Source organism: Ictidomys tridecemlineatus, chromosome 12 (assembly GCF_052094955.1).
Source record: "Ictidomys tridecemlineatus isolate mIctTri1 chromosome 12, mIctTri1.hap1, whole genome shotgun sequence".
In the NCBI taxonomy this organism is placed as follows: domain Eukaryota; kingdom Metazoa; phylum Chordata; class Mammalia; order Rodentia; family Sciuridae; genus Ictidomys; species Ictidomys tridecemlineatus.
This window is the reverse complement of record NC_135488.1, coordinates 118,754,686-118,770,115: the sequence shown is the minus strand read 5'-3', so window position 1 is coordinate 118,770,115 and position 15,430 is coordinate 118,754,686. Positions and strand designations below refer to the sequence as shown.

At 60.8% G+C, this 15,430-nt stretch overlaps 2 protein-coding genes across 5 annotated transcripts in view; both read left to right on the top strand.

The window, feature by feature from the left end:
• Positions 1-7,997, top strand: part of Colec11 (collectin subfamily member 11) — a 31,516-nt gene extending 23,519 nt beyond the window's left edge. The window contains exons 4-7 of one of the 4 annotated variants that reach the window (XM_078029727.1): positions 4,239-4,310; positions 5,211-5,264; positions 6,861-6,956; positions 7,082-7,997. In XM_078029727.1, the coding sequence (XP_077885853.1) occupies positions 4,239-4,310; positions 5,211-5,264; positions 6,861-6,956; positions 7,082-7,491 (632 nt within the window). In that variant the 3' untranslated portion in view covers positions 7,492-7,997. The remainder of the gene's footprint in view (positions 1-4,238; positions 4,311-5,210; positions 5,265-6,860; positions 6,957-7,081) is intronic. The other 3 variants (XM_078029728.1, XM_078029729.1, XM_078029730.1) reach the window with 3 other exon arrangements.
• A 5,020-nt stretch (positions 7,998-13,017) lies between these two features.
• The window catches only part of Allc (allantoicase), a 34,040-nt gene continuing 31,627 nt past the window's right edge, over positions 13,018-15,430 (top strand). Inside the window, exon 1 of the mRNA XM_078029725.1 lies at positions 13,018-13,199. The gene's annotated coding sequence lies outside the window, so the exon portion shown is untranslated. The remainder of the gene's footprint in view (positions 13,200-15,430) is intronic.

Sequence of the window (15,430 nt, the reverse complement as noted above, 5' to 3'; positions counted from 1 at the left end):
CCCTGAGGCCCTCACGGCAGTGCTTGCTGCTCTTGGCTTGGAGCTCATGTCTCTCCTTGTGTCCTTCTGCTTGGCTGCGGCTGTCCACACAGCATCTAGTTTCCTGTGTCTGTGCCTCATCTCCTAGTGCCCCTTGGCAGGGACGGGTCCCATGCTTCTGTAAGACAGGAGCTGAGCTCAGTACCTGGCTGGTGACAGGCACCCGGTGTTGGCAACAACCTTGGATTCTGTTAAAGTTTGGCTCTGTGATCGGGGTGGGCCTGATGCCACGTTCTCACTCTCAGGTCCTGGCTTCCTACAGCAGCAGGTGCCTGCTAGCCTCTGACCTTGCACTTCAGCTGGTGGAAGGGGTGCACGTTGACCCCTCTGTGCAGGGGAGGTCTCCCGCGGAGTGTGCTTGTGTGGGAAGGAGCTTCCCCTCCAGGGAAGGGCCTCATTGTCCCTGTGGCCTCAGGGTCTGACCTTCCCAAGGGGAGCTGTCTGGGTGGGAGGGCCAGCGTGAGGGCTGCGGGCTGCTCCTCTGCTTCCCTGTTAGGCACAGCTCAGGGGCCTCAGAGAGACAACCTCAAGTGGGCAGGAGGCCCCCACTCCCTTCCCATCTTTCCCAGGGATCTGGAAAGCCAGAGACCCCTTTAAGAGACGGCCCTCTGGAGGGCTCGCTGGGCTCTTGCAGCGGGAGCTAGGCAGGGACACTGCCCTGTTCCAGGCAGGGATTCAGTGGTGTCCTGGGTATTGGGAACGATCCGCCAGGCTTTTGCTCTATGTGCTGGGGCAGGGTAGGGAGTGGGGGGTTCCGGTTGGGGTTGGCAGGCTGGCCCTATCCCAGCTCTACCCTGAACCAGCTGTGTGAGCCTGGGCAGATCCTGAGGGCTCTGGGCCTCTGCCCTCCATTGGAAGGTCTGCAGGCTCACCCTGCCCTGGACTCCTGCTGATGTGAGACCCACATGCAGCCCAATTTGCCGTGGTCCAGTGTGTGAGGGTGTCACAGACCACCCTGCATGGGCACCGCATGGAAAGCAGAACCCCCAGGTCTCGGGAGGGAAATAAGAGCAGGCCACCCCGCCATCCTCCTGCGGCTCAGCTGGGGTTTCAGGAACCGGGGGCATACTAGGCTGCAGGAAGGGCTGGGGCGCTGGGCACAAGTCAGTGGGCTGAGGACAGGCGGAGGAGAAGGTGTCCCCAGGCGGGTGGGCAGGCAGGAGGGCCTCAGGACATGCATTTTAGGGGACGTGGGTTTTCCTGTGGAGCCACTTTGCATGAGGCTGAGCAGAAACACTGTGTCATCTTTCATCCTCAGACCACATTAACAGTCCAGAGCAAGGAGGCACGTTGGCCAGCTTGGGCTGCCAAGACAAGGGGCCACAGGGTGGCTGAGCTGCAGACACTCCCCTCGCACAGCCCCAGAGGCTGGAGGAGAGACAGCTGGGGCAGCGTGCAGGGTTCTGGCCAGGCCTTGCAGACTCCTGCCTTCTCACGGGTTCTCCCAGGCAAGAGCGGCAGGAGCTCCCGTGTCTTCCCACCCTCCTGAGGACTATCCAACTTGCAGCCCACCTCTGTCTCCCCCAACCCCCTTCAGCTCCCAAAGGCCTCACCCAAGGAGCATCGGAAAGGAACTGGGGAGGTGCTGGGCCTCCTGTGGGCGCCCAGTGCGGTGGGCATGTCAGTCCACAGAAGGCGCCCTGGACTGGCCAGAGGCCATCAGCCCCAGGGGGTAGGACTCCAGAGAGGAGTTTAAATGCCTGGAGGACTGTGGTGTAGGAGGTGGGCTAAACGACCTTTGCATCTCTCTGGGTGCAGCCCCAGGGTGCTGGGGGAGGGGCAGAGGGGCACCCCCATCCTCACCCCATCCCTTCTGGCTTTTCCCTCTGCAGGGAAGCAAGCCCTGAGCTGTGGTCTAGAAGTGGGTCTGGTGTCCCTTCACAGTGCACTTGGGCACTCACAGGCTGACACTTGGCGGGACCACCTCTTTCCCTGGGGCGGGGTTACTGGGACGGGGAGGGTGACTGGCTGGTGGGAAGCTGCTCTCGACTTTCCCTCTGAGGCTCAGGAATCTCCTGGTGGAGAAGCAGGTGGATTCCATCAGGCTGTCACAGGCGGATCTGGTGATCATGGCTGACACTGGGTCCCCTGGTACAGCACACTGACTCAGGCAGGGCCGCCCAGCGGCTGACACTGGGGACAGCTGGTGGGGGTGCACCTCCGGGTGGATGTTGGGGGGCTGCCCTGCCCTGGGGCCTCCGCTTCCTCGGCTCCACCTGCTCCTCCCTGGCCACCCAGGGACTCCCCTTTGCTGCTGTGTAGTTGCCACCATCCTGCCCTGCCCTCGTCTCCCCGATTTTCCTTCTGATCACCCCCAGGTCATGGCCGCAGGCTGTTCCTGTCTCCCATGTCCCTCCGGTTCCCTCCTTTCCTGAGTGACATCACCGGGGCCTATTTCTAGTTGCCATCGACACACTGATGACCCTCAGTTCTCCATCCCTGCCTGGCCCCCACCTCACACACCCAGCGTCCCCCTCTTACCCAGCATCCTCTTCCTCTGCGACCCAGCCTCAGGGATGCTCAGCATCACCTGCCTGGCAGCCCAGGCCGCAGGTCTTCACCTCACCCCTCCCACGTGGTCACCTGCAAGGGCCTGCCACTCCACCTCCCACATACCTCTGCCACCCGGCCACTACCTGCCACCTCCTAGACACTGCCTGTCCGCCTGCACTGCCCCCATCCTCCCCAGCCAGCTCCGTCCCTGCCCCTTCCCACCTCTTCACTTAGTGGCCAGCTGTGTCCTGGGTGGGACCTCGCCCTCTTCTTCCCAACTCCCTGGTGGTTCAGTGGTTCACTGCACCTTGGGGACAGATGCTTCCCTTGTCCCTTTGCTCATGCTCCTCAGAGACTTCAGCTTCTAAATGGTTAATTTCCTGGGTTGCAATTGCCCGATAGTTCCCCAGTTTCCCAGCAGACTCCATGTGCTGTGTGGGCACACACACCTGCGGCACCAGTGTCATGCTGGGCTGGTCAGGCCCCGCCCTCCCTGGTACCCCAGCTGCACATGGCCCCAGTGACTGCTGGGGTTCCCACCTTATAGTCCTGATTCCTCTGACTGATCCACAGGCCCTTCCTGCAGGAAAGCAGCCCTGAGTTTCAGATCAGCAGGTCTCCGTTCCTGTCCTGGTTCCACCCTGAAGTAGGCACGGCCCCGCCCACTGCTATGCAGGGACCTTGTACGACCACAGGAGAACTCATGTGAGCCCACGTGCTCTGAGCAACGCATTGCTCCTGGCCCTTCCCTGGGCAGCACTGGACTCAGTGTGGCTCACCCGAGCCGTGCTCTGTGCTCTGGAAGCTGCCCACATGCGCCACAGCGCAGGAGTTCCTGCCAGGAGTCCATCTCTGCACAGAGCTCGCTGGACTGGGTGCAGGTCCTCCTGCTTCTCTTGGGACCTGCTTTTCCCGAGCTTCCCTGTTTCTGTGACAGCGTGGGTTGGGAGTGATCCCGAATCCTTGGGCACACAGGACACATTGGGGATGAGGGCATGAAACTGAGCTTCCTGCTGCAGTCCCCGAGCCTGCTGTCAGTCTGCCTGGCCATCAGTGACCACCTGTGGAAAGGCAGGAGCAGGTGGCCTCTGGAGGGGAGGAGCCTGGCATTCAGCAACTGTCCTCTGAGTTTGTTCTGGGGCCATGCAAAGACGGCCATTCTCAGTCTTGGTGTAGTGACCAGAGGGAAGTCCTGCAGGGTCATGGTGGGGTGAGGCCAGGCCCTGTCCCTCCTGCAGGAGACAGGAGAAGAGGCAGAGGGGCTGGTGACTGTTAGCAGGGGCCGGCAGGGAGTGCGGAACAGGCACTTTGGTGTGGAGCTGGCCCAATGGTGAGGCGTGCAGGGGCAACCCAGGCCCTCCTTCCTGCTCCCTACCCCTCCTGAGTCTCCTTCACATGCAGCCGGGCGGAGCCCAGGCTGTGCCACCTGGCACCGTGACCATGTTCCCAAGAGCACCCCTCTGTGTTCTTGGAGTCCTGTGGTTCTGGTTCAGCTGGGGACGGGAGTGAGAGCTGAGAAGCACCATGGTGCGGGGTGGAGGTCAGACCATGCCTCCTTGCCTTCACTGTCACAGAGGATCTGTGTGACCTTGGAGAGGTTAAGGGCTGTGCAGTTTTTCAGTCTCGGTCTGTGTGTGCATGTGCGAGTGGGAGATGGCAAGCAGGAGGCATGTTGGATCACCTGTGCATCTTATTGTTTTCTACAGGAGACATGGGGGACAAAGGACAGAAAGGCAGTGTGGGTCGCCATGGAAAAATCGGTCCCATTGGTGCTAAAGGTATTCTAATGCAGTTCTTGCCTCCCACTCCCTCCCAGGCTCGGAGCATCTGAGGACAATTGTAGATGGACCTTCTTGCCTGGTGGTCTTACTGGTTTCTGTGTATCATGCCTGTAAATTCTGCCCCAGTGCATACTTTCAGAGGTGGAGCCAGCGGCTGCTCCACCATGGTGGAGGGGGAGGGCAGTGTGCACGGGCGGCAGGACTTAGGGGTTCACCTTCCCGGGTGCAGGGTCGGAGCTGTGCGGGGCCAGGTTTGTGTTTTCAGCCACTCCTCTCAACAAGCGTGATGCACAAGGTTTTCATCGCTGAAGTCATGCCGGGCACGTCAGGATGCCGGTCCACTCCGCCCCGCTTTGGTTTCTCAGGCTTTGTGAGGCTGCGGGATGAGTCAGCCAGAGCAGGACGCAGGTTGTCCCACCTAACAGGAGGTTGGGCCAGCGCTCCTGGCTGCCTGAGAGGGCAGAGGGACCTGGGTTCCAGCGTGAGGTTATAAGTGTGTCCTCCCTTCCTGGACCTGGCCGTTGCTAAGCCCAACCCCAGCTCCACCATCCTGCATGTGTCTGGATTTCCGTGCTGCGGGGCGGGTCAGGAAGGAGCTGGCGTCCGAGCCAGCCGCCTTCACCTTGGAGCTGAGGATCTGTGGGTGCTGCCTGCAGAGTTATCCGGGGAATACCCTGGCTTCCAGAGTGAGTCAACAGCAAGCACCTGTGCCTCCTCGTGCCCCAGGACAGACACAGGGCCCTGTTCATGCAGAGAGCACTCCCTGTCTTCCCTGCAAAGGAGGGTCTGGGAACTCTCAGGCTTGAAACCCGAAGGAAGAGGTTCAACCGGGACGCTTTTTACTCAGGGAACACATCAGCTCTGAGCAGTGACCTGGACTCTGCTATTCTTTTCCAGGTCAAAAAGGAGATTCTGGTGATATGGGACCCCCTGGCCCTAACGGAGAGCCAGGTAGGGCATAGCGGCCCGAGGATTTTCTTTTTTATTACTTCTATCTGTTCTACTGAGTTGTAGACGACAGCAGAATGCATTCCAATTCATTGTACACACGTGGAGCGCAACATTTCAATTCTCGGGTTGTACGTGGTGTAAAGATGCACCACTTGTGCAATTATACATGTACCTAGGGGGATGACGTCCACCTCGTTCCACCATCTTTCCTACCTTCCTGACCCCTCCCACCTCCCCTTTGCCCAGTCCAGAGCAGCCCAAGGATTTTTAATAAAATGTATTAAAATTGTACTTTAACACTGTGAGGCGTGAGTGACACTGCGGGGGCAGGAAGGCAGGGCCTCCATGACACTGGGATGTGGTCTCTCCCTAGTCTCTCACCTGATGTCTCGGTGCCCTTCCTGGGCCTGCCGTCCCTCTGCCGTCCCATGGCGAGGCTCAGGCCTGCCCGCCCCACAGCTTGTGCTCCTGGGTCTTCATCTCTGGGGTGCTCCAGGATCTCCCCCTCAGAGGTGCACACCCTGATGCCCCAGGCATCCCAGCAGCGGTCCCCAGTTCCTCACCTGGGGGCCACCAGGGATGTCTGGGCAGGCTCAGGGGCACGTCATTCAGCCCTGTGGACTCCTGCTGGAGCTTCCTGCCCATTCTCTGTGCCCCCAGAGCCACGTGGCTCTGCCGCAGCCCCTCTCCCTGCCTGGGCTACATCCCGCAGGCCCCTGTGCGAGGCCTCCCTCTCAGCTCACCTTGAGGTGGAGAGGACAGCAGGATGCAGCTCGGGCTGCGGGCGGCCAGGGCTCCCCACCACCTGGAAGGCTGAGGAGGGCTGACGCTTACTGCTGCTGCTTCACCGTGGGTGCTTTTCCATCTGTCCTGCCTCATGGCAGCTGGCTCTTCCTCTCTGTGAAGCCCCCCTCACCATTTACACCTTGGCCTTCTCTGTGCAGCAGGAGGGTCCTGAAGGCCTCCCGCCAGCCTCCTGCTCCTGGTCCCTAGCTGCTCCCCATCCAGGCCTCTGGATGCCGCACCTGGGGCTTCTGTGTCCCCTCCCATCTGCCCCACCGTCCTGTGGAGATGCCTGGGTCCCTCCGAGTTGTTCCTGGGAGGGACACTCTGAGTCCTTTAGCAGCACCCTGCCCAGGCCCCTCCCCGCCCCCACCCCACCTGCTACCTGCAGGTGTGCCTGTGGCAGCCCTGGCTTTCTCCAGGGCCCTCCCGAGCTGAGCCAGCAACGCAGAAGGGACTGCCCAGATGCACGGGCTCCACCCAGGAGCCACCTTCCGCAGAGCTCTGGAGTAGACCGTGTTGCTGGCTGCCCTCCTTCCAGGCGCCGTGTGGCAGTCCTGGGCTCTGCCGGCTCCGTTCCTCCTTCCCCCAGGCCCTGGTGTCTGCACGGCCACCCTCAGCCTCCCTGGGGAGGCCATGCCCCCCCCTCCTGCCCTGCTGCCAGGCGACACTTGCAAACCTGGTCTTGCCTTTAGGACGTCATCCTCATGGCCCCGAAGGCCTGCCTGGTGTCTCCCGAGGAACGATTATATTGGGGGTGGGGTGTGCTCCTCTTCTGAACCCAGCGCCTGCTCAGTGGCTTGATTCCTGCAGGTATCCCCTGTGAGTGCAGCCAGCTGAGAAAGGCCATTGGAGAGATGGACAACCAGGTCGCGCAGCTGACCACGGAGTTAAAATTCATAAAAAATGGTATGTTGGGCCCTGGCTTCCCTTCCCCCAGCCCCGGGGGCAGAGCCCCGGCCACCTGCGGCTCCAGGTGTGGTCTGGGGTCCCCGCGAGCCTGAGGCCTGTTGATGGGAATGCTCACTTTCCAGCCCTGCCCTCCCCTGCAGCTGTCGCTGGTGTGCGGGAGACGGACAGCAAGATCTACCTGCTGGTGAAGGAGGAGAAGCGGTACGCCGACGCCCAGCTGTCCTGCCAGGGCCGGGGCGGCACGCTGAGCATGCCCAAGGACGAGGCCGCCAACGGCCTCATGGCCGCCTACCTGGCCCAGGCGGGCCTGGCCCGTGTCTTCATCGGCATCAACGACCTGGAGAGAGAGGGGGCCTTCGTGTACTCGGACCGGTCCCCCATGCAGACCTTCAACAAGTGGCGCAGCGGCGAGCCCAACAACGCCTACGACGAGGAGGACTGCGTGGAGATGGTGGCCTCGGGGGGCTGGAACGACGTGGCCTGCCACACCACCATGTACTTCATGTGCGAGTTCGACAAGGAGAACGTGTGAGCGCCGCCAGGCCTGCCCGGCCCTGCTGCCCGCTCGGCCGGCGGCTCCCATGGATGGTGCCCCCCACCAGCGGTCCCCGGTGTGGGAGGGTCTCTGGGGACAGCATGCTCCCCCCCACCCAGGGAGTGCAGGGGCTCCTGGCTGTGGGGCATCTGAACCTCAGAGAGCGCAGTGAGCTGAACAGGAGGGCCGTGTCCTGGGAGCTCCCTGCTGTGCCGCAGCCCACACTTCACTGTGGAGGGCGCTCGGAAGGCTCTGGCCTTGGTCCAATAGTGAAGGCCGCCCTTCACCATCACAGTAGTAGGTGCTGACGAGGGCGGTGGGTCTGGAATGACCTAGGCCTCTTCGTTCCTGTGTGGAAGGGAGCCCTCATCCAGGGCCCGGGTTTCCATAGTTAGACTAAAATGTAGGTCCCTTGGCACTTGTTATCCAAGTAGAAGCCACTTGCTTTGCTTCCAACCCAGATTTCAGGAAGATAAGAATAAATTCTGAAGCTCTGCCATGGCCCTGTGGTGTCATCTTGTCCTCTTACCTTTAATACTGTATCAGTTATGTGTCGCTGTGTAACAAGCTGTCCCCAGTCTTGGTGGCCCGAGGCAGAAACATTTAATCCTTGGGTGTGCCTGGACCAGGGAGTTGTGCAGGGCCTTGCTGGGGCCTCTGCTTCAGGGTGTCCCACCTGTTAGAAGTAAGCCCATGTGGTTCTGGCAGAGCCCACCGAGTCCTCTCACTCACACCAAGGACCGGGGGAGTCATAGGACTGGGGGGCTGCTGGGTGGAGGCATCCTCGTTCCTCGAGAGGCTGCTGCACATGACCAGCTTCATCAGGGCAGCAAGGAGACGGGCTGCAGAGAGAACACTGGCCTCTGTGGCCTGGCCTGAGAGGGACACCCTCGTCTCCACTGAGTTCTGTTTGTTGGGAGAATCGCTAGGTCTGGCCCCCACACAGGGGCCCATGCCAGGGCGTGACCCTGGGGAGCTGGTTGCAGTGACCCATGGTTCTCTTGTATTTCAGACCCAGAGCGGGTGATGGTGGCACCTCCCCAGCTCGGCTCAGGTTTCTGTGTCTCTCTGGAGGGAGGCCCTGACCACCGTTGTTCTGGATTGTCTTTCCAAGGGTGTCGCACGGAATTGCCTTGGGAGATGACAATGCCTCTCCCCCCCCATCCCCCCTGGTGAAAAGGTCTGGCAGGCTTGCTTACAGCCTTGCAGGAGAGAGAGTGGATCTCACTCAGGCCCACTGTCCAGCACCCTGCAGACCACAGCGGCCTCTGCGAAGAGAGCCAGCATTCTGACGGCCTGCGATAAGGGTTTGGGTTCCCCAGGCTCAAGGGTCCCCTGCGATGGCCCTCTGCGGTGCAGGTGTGGTGTGTTCCTCTTTATGAGCCCTGCAGGACCTGGGGTCAGGACGCTGGTGTAGGGCTGCTGGTGTTCTGGCCACTGGTCTTGCTGTGAGCGATGGAGACTCAGCCGTCTCCCGGCTCCTGCCAGCATCCATGACAGGGTCAGGAGACATGCTGGCCTCTGAGTGGGGTGAATCTCAGACCCTTCCCCGGTCTTGAGTTTATTTACACTCTGTGGAAGCCTTGGAGAACAAGTGCATTCCAGTATCAGGGGTCTGCGAGGTACCTGCTTGGGTTGGAAGAGGGGCTCTCTGTCTTTTGGAGCAGAAAGGGGGATCAAGTGAATGGGATCATTTGCGGAGCCCTTGCCTCGTTTGTTGGAGAGGGACATCAGGGCAGCCAGGTCTCTCTTCTCCGTCCAGACCCTGAATGGGAGCGGCCTGCCCTTGTGCTGATGCTCACCGCCTTCCGGCACCACCGGCCGGTACGTCTGGTGCTCGGTGTATCTGCACACAGTGGTTCTCACGTGGCCACGTGTTCTGACTCAGGCAGACCGCAGCTTGCAGCAGGGCACGGCACCATCTGGAGTGAGCTTTGTGAATTCGGAGGGGTGATGATGGGGACAGAGGAAGGTGTGCAGGCTCCGGTGATCCCCACCCCAGTCGGCACAGACTGAGCCCCACCCACTAGCACATAGTGTCCTTAGCACCGTCTTGAGAAGGGACCAGACAGGCCTGTGTTACCTGGGCCACCACCCTGGGAATGAGTGTGCGTGTGTGATCGTAACACACCCCACAGGACATACTCGTGCAGTACCCAGTTCCCCGTCTGCTGCTCCAAGTGGGGGTCCATCTCCCTAGGCTTTGTTTTTTAAGTACCTATGTATACACACAAAATAGGTGATTTTCTTTCTTCTCTCTCTCTGTAGTACTGGGGACTGAACCCAGGGGCTCTCTGCCACTAAACTACATCTTTAGCCTTTTTGTGTTTTTTAGTTTTCAGGCAGGGTCTTACTAAGTTGCCCTGTGAGGCTGGCAGGGACTCGGGATCTCCTGCTTTAGCTTCCCGAGCAGCTGGGGTTACAGGCCTGCTCGCCACACCTGCTAAACATCTGTGCTCACTAGCACTGAGCGTGTCTCTCCTTCCTTTTCCTCAGCCACATCTTGCCTTTCACATGAGGCCGCAGGGACCTGGCCTGCTTTTCCCACCTGCAGCGCTGACCTCCCTGGCATGGCTCCAGGCAGTGCTTCTCTCTCCATGGGCGCTGGAGCTGTTTCTGTCTCTACTCTTACAGAGGCTGCTGGGCCTGCGTCCTGGACCATGGCTTTGCACAGGGGACAGTGCGAGCAGCGGCCCTGCACCCCGGCACACTGTGTGCTAAGCAGCAGGGACGAGCTGAGCCCAGCGAGAAGCTGGGCTGTGGATAGACCCACGTGGCCCCCAGCGGTGGCTGCTCAGCCTGGCCCAGGACGTCTCCCACAGATGTCCTGACTGTAGACGTTTCCCACCCGCGTGCACTCTCAGACAGCCAAGCACCCTCCCTGGGCCTCTCCCTCTCCTCTGCCTCTCAGGAGTGTGCCCAGGAGGCTGGAGGGCTCCCTGCCGGGGCCGAGTGCTCTGGGCCCTGGACAGGCTTCGGGGAGAGAGGAAGGGCAGAAGCAGCACAGCCGGCTCTAGGCCCTGCTGGGGCCCACAATGTGCTCACCGTGACCAGAGCCGTGCCTGGACGCATGCATACTGGGCCTGTGGGAAGAAAGCTCCGTGTGGGGCCTGGGGCCGGGGTCACAGCCAGGACTTCTGGGTTTGAGTCTGTATTTGGACTTGGTCAAGATGCACAAGATTGTGTGTACGTGATCACAATTTTTAGGCCACAGCTGGGCTCCGAGTCAGATACTTTGCCCTAAGTGAATCCCTGCAAGGGTCAGGCGGGACCTCTTGTGCAGCCTGGGAGATGGCATCTGCAGAGTGGGGACAACTGCTGGGCCGAGGAGAGAGCCAGGAGTCACTGAGGTGTGACCAAAGGCTCGTGGATTAGATCCGGAGCTTCCTGTGAAGTGTAGCTGAAGAAGTTGGGGGACAGGGTGGCCACAGCCTAGGCAGGTGGCCAAGAAAGGCAGGTGTATCCAGACTGGTGGCTGCTGGGAAGACTGGCCCAGAGCCCCCTGACTCCCCGAGGGTGGAGCTTACTGGTGACGGACGCCCTTGTTCCACCTCCTTGTGCTGCAGTCTGGATGGGCTTCTGCACTGGGGATGTGGGCACCAGGGACCCGCAGGGCATAGTCCCATTCCCCTACCGGGGGCTTCTCTTTGGGGTCAAGGGCAGAAGGCGGTGTCTTCCTGACCATCTTCTGCTTGTCCCATCTAGCTGGCTGCTGCCCCTGTGGGAACTGGCTCACACCGGCACTGTTAAGTAGGGCGGGAAATCCCAGGGAGTGTGGCCAGAGCACTCTACACAGCCACCTCACAGGATCCAGGCGTCCCCCTCCCCACCCCCTTGCTGGCTCTTCTACATCTCTGCCTCCATCTCTGAGCAATCTCCTCACTCCTCCATGTGGACACACACAAACACGCATGCGCATGCAGACACACAGTTCACATGTGTGCACACACAAAGAGCTCCTGCGTGCGGCATGGGGCATCCGTGAGTCAGCTGCAGCGTCTGTGTCCACCCTCCTCCCACTGGGCCAGCAGGGTGCCTGCACAGAGCCACCCCGGCCCCCAGGCAGCCACTGACATCTCTGGTTTGCAGCCTGTGTGCCTCCTTCCTGTGTCCTCGCCACGGGAGGGTACTGGGTGGGGAAGAGCACCACTCGGCCCAGGAGGCAGGCCTGCTCAGCTGTATGCAGGAAAACCTGGGTCTGGCACGTTTACCCAGAAAGGGAATTTGTTGAAAGCTTTTTGGGAATTGACAGGAAAGATGGGAGGACTGTCTTGGTGCTCCGTGGAGGGAGCGAAACCCATGAATCATGCTGCGGGTGGGCCGGCACCGTCCCTGGCTGCTGCAGCTGCAGTGCTGTTGCTAGGCTGCAGTGCTGTTGCTAGGCTGCAGTGCTGTTGCTAGGCTGCAGTGCTGTTTCGAGGCTGCTGCTGCTGTTACCAAGGAAGCTGGTGGACTGTGTAGGACACACCATAGCTTACCTCAGGCCTGGGGTGTCTGGAGTTGGGGCATATTAGTGTCTGTGCAGGTGTGCACTGCACAAATCCAGACAGCTGCAACCTGCACAGCTCCCTGTGGTGGCTCTGTATCCGTCTGTGCCCTAGAAACAAGGGCTGGGGCGAGCACACATTCCCAGTTTCAGTGGTGGAAGGAAAATGCTGCTTCCTGAGGACAGCAATGTCCCAAGCAATGCATCAGTCACTTTACTACCGCATAACAGGTCACCCAAGATTTAGTGATGAAACAGTACCCTTTACTTTGGTGCTGTGACTCCATGGGTCAGCAGTTTGCACTGGGGCCAGTTGGTAAATCTGCTCTTGCTGGGCTCACACTGTGACTCAGTTGACTATTGGAAGGGCTCAAGTGGAGCAGGAGGCAAGGTGGGGGGTGAGGGTGGTGCAGGAGGCTCAGGGAGGCAGTCGCTCAGGTGTCTGCCTTAGTGAGCGAGCCAGAGGAAGCTGGGGTCATCGGCCAGGTCATCAGACCAGGAGGAAGAGGGAGGGGGTGGAAGAGGAAGGATGGGGGATAGGAGGGAGGAGGAGGAGTTCTCTCCATGGGGGAGGGAGGGAGAGGAAGGATGGGGGATAGGAGGGAAGAGGAGGGAGTTCTCTCCATGGGGGAGGGAGGGAGAGGAAGGATGGGGGATAGGAGGGAGGAGGAGGAGTTCTCTCTATGGGGGAGGGAGGGAGAGGAAGGATGGGGGATAGGAGGGAGGAGGAGGAGTTCTCTCCATGGGGGAGGGAGGGAGAGGAAGGATGGGGGATAGGAGGGAGGAGGAGGAGTTCTCTCCATGGGGGAGGGAGGGAGAGGAAGGATGGGGGATAGGAGGGAGGAGGAGGAGTTCTCTCCATGGGGGAGGAAGGGAGAGGAAGGATGGGGGATAGGAGGGAGGAGGAGGAGTTCTCTCCATGGGGGAGGGAGGGAGAGGAAGGATGGGGGATAGGAGGGAGGAGGAGGAGTTCTCTCCATGGGTGAGGAGGAGAAGGAGGGAGGAGGAAGGGAGGGAGGAAGGGAGGGAGGGAGCACTCTCCATGGAAGGCACAGATTCTTTCAGCCTGGACATCTGTGGGTCCTGCTATTCCCTTCCCTGGAAGCCGCTCTCTGGGCTTGGCCCACACAGAGACAGGGCCACAGGAGAGCCAGGCCCAGGAAGTGGTCTTTGGGCCTTCTGCCTCTTGCTTGGTGTGTGTAGCCCAGTGTCCTGAGAGGTAAGGATTTGCTGTAGTGTGGATGTGGACTGTCCTTAAAGACCCATGATCCCCAAGTGGTGCTACTAGGAGGCAGGGCAGCCTCTAGGAGGCGGGCCTTGTGAGAGGGCCAGTGGGAGCTGGTCTCTCTGCCTCCTTTTGTACCAGCCGCAAGGTGGGCAGCTTTGTCCCTCTGTGCGGGTCCCTCTTTCTCTACAGGAATCTTCTCAGAACCACAGGGGCTTGGAGGGCAGGGACCCCTGGGCTGTGCTGCTGGAGGGGAGGCAGACCCTCCTGCAAGGTTCTTCTCCCAGGTCCAGGGGGGCAGACCCTCCTCATGGCTCTTCTCCCAGGTCCAGGGAGGAGAACCTCCTCATGGCTCTTCTCCCAGGTCCAGGGAGGAGAACCTCCTCATGGCTCTTCTCCCAGGTCCAGGGGGGCAGACCCTCCTCATGGCTCTTCTCCCAGGTCCAGGGGGGCAGACCCTCCTCATGGCTCTTCTCCCAGGTCCAGGGAGGAGAACCTCCTCATGGCTCTTCTCCCAGGTCCAGGGGGGCAGACCCTCCTCATGGCTCTTCTCCCAGGTCCAGGAGGGAGACCCTCCTCATGGCTCTTCTCCCAGGTCCAGGGGGGCAGACCCTCCTCATGGCTCTTCTCCCAGGTCCAGGAGGGAGACCCTCCTCATGGCTCTTCTCCCAGGTCCAGGGGGGCAGACCCTCCTCATGGCTCTTCTCCCAGGTCCAGGGGGGCAGACCCTCCTCATGGCTCTTCTCCCAGGTCCAGGGGGCAGACCCTCCTCATGGCTCTTCTCCCAGGTCCAGGGGGGCAGACCCTCCTCATGGCTCTTCTCCCAGGTCCAGGAGGGAGACCCTCCTCATGGCTCTTCTCCCAGGTCCAGGGGGCAGACCCTCCTCATGGCTCTTCTCCCAGGTCCAGGGGGCAGACCCTCCTCATGGCTCTTCTCCCAGGTCCAGGGAGGAGAACCTCCTCATGGCTCTTCTCCCAGGTCCAGGGAGGAGAACCTCCTCATGGCTCCTCTCCCAGGTCCAGGGGGGCAGACCCTCCTCATGGCTCTTCTCCCAGGTCCAGGGGGGCAGACCCTCCTCATGGCTCTTCTCCCAGGTCCAGGGGGCAGACCCTCCTCATGGCTCTTCTCCCAGGTCCAGGGGGGCAGACCCTCCTCATGGCTCTTCTCCCAGGTCCAGGGGGGCAGACCCTCCTCATGGCTCTTCTCCCAGGTCCAGGAGGGAGACCCTCCTCATGGCTCTTCTCCCAGGTCCAGGGGGCAGACCCTCCTCATGGCTCTTCTCCCAGGTCCAGGGGGGCAGACCCTCCTCATGGCTCTTCTCCCAGGTCCAGGGAGGAGAACCTCCTCATGGCTCCTCTCCCAGGTCCAGGGGGGCAGACCCTCCTCATGGCTCTTCTCCCAGGTCCAGGGGGGCAGACCCTCCTCATGGCTCTTCTCCCAGGTCCAGGGAGGCAGAAGCTCCACCTGATGGGTGTCCTCCCTGGGGCCAGGGCTTTTCCAGAATTCTCTGTGTGTGGCAGGGGCTGAGGGTCCTTAGCCTTCCCAAGTTTCCCTGGAGAACTCTCTTCTCTGGGGGGCAGGGGCCACTGCTGGGTGTGCCCAGTGGTTTCTGGAGGAGCAACAGGGGACCCCCAGGGGTAGCACTTTAACTCAGGCACCAGCTGAGAGGAGGAGGGGACTTCAGCCCCCTGCTGGGGTGGGAGGTGGGTTTCTGTGGCTGTCACAGGGTCGGGCACCAAGCGTCTCCTTTGCAGGAGGGACAGGCCTGGCTCCGGCCTTGCGGGAGAGAACTCGTACTTCTTCAGGGAGGGGCTGCTCCTCCAGTTCCATCTCCCTGCAGCCTTATGACATCACACAGGCTGGGCCACCTCTGGAAGGCTCTGTCTCTACTTCTGGGCCCTCTAAATTCTTTCCGAGCTGGCACCAAGCACCATGGGACCCTGGCTGGCTCGTGAAGAGCAGGAAATCCAATGTTGAAGGCTGGGCTTTGAACTCCTGGGTGAGGCTGGATTGCAGGCCTTTACACCGCTTATAAATCACCGGCCACTTAAAAAGGTGGTGTTTTAAAAGAGGACAAGGTGACAGCAGACGTGGGTCTCACCCCACAATGAGCATCTGACACTTTGGGAAGGTAGGGCGACGGTGGCAGGTGTCCTTGGGGGCTGGGAACACAGAGAAGGTCCCAGAGGCTCCATGGTCCAGCTCTGGGCCTTGCTTGAGTTGG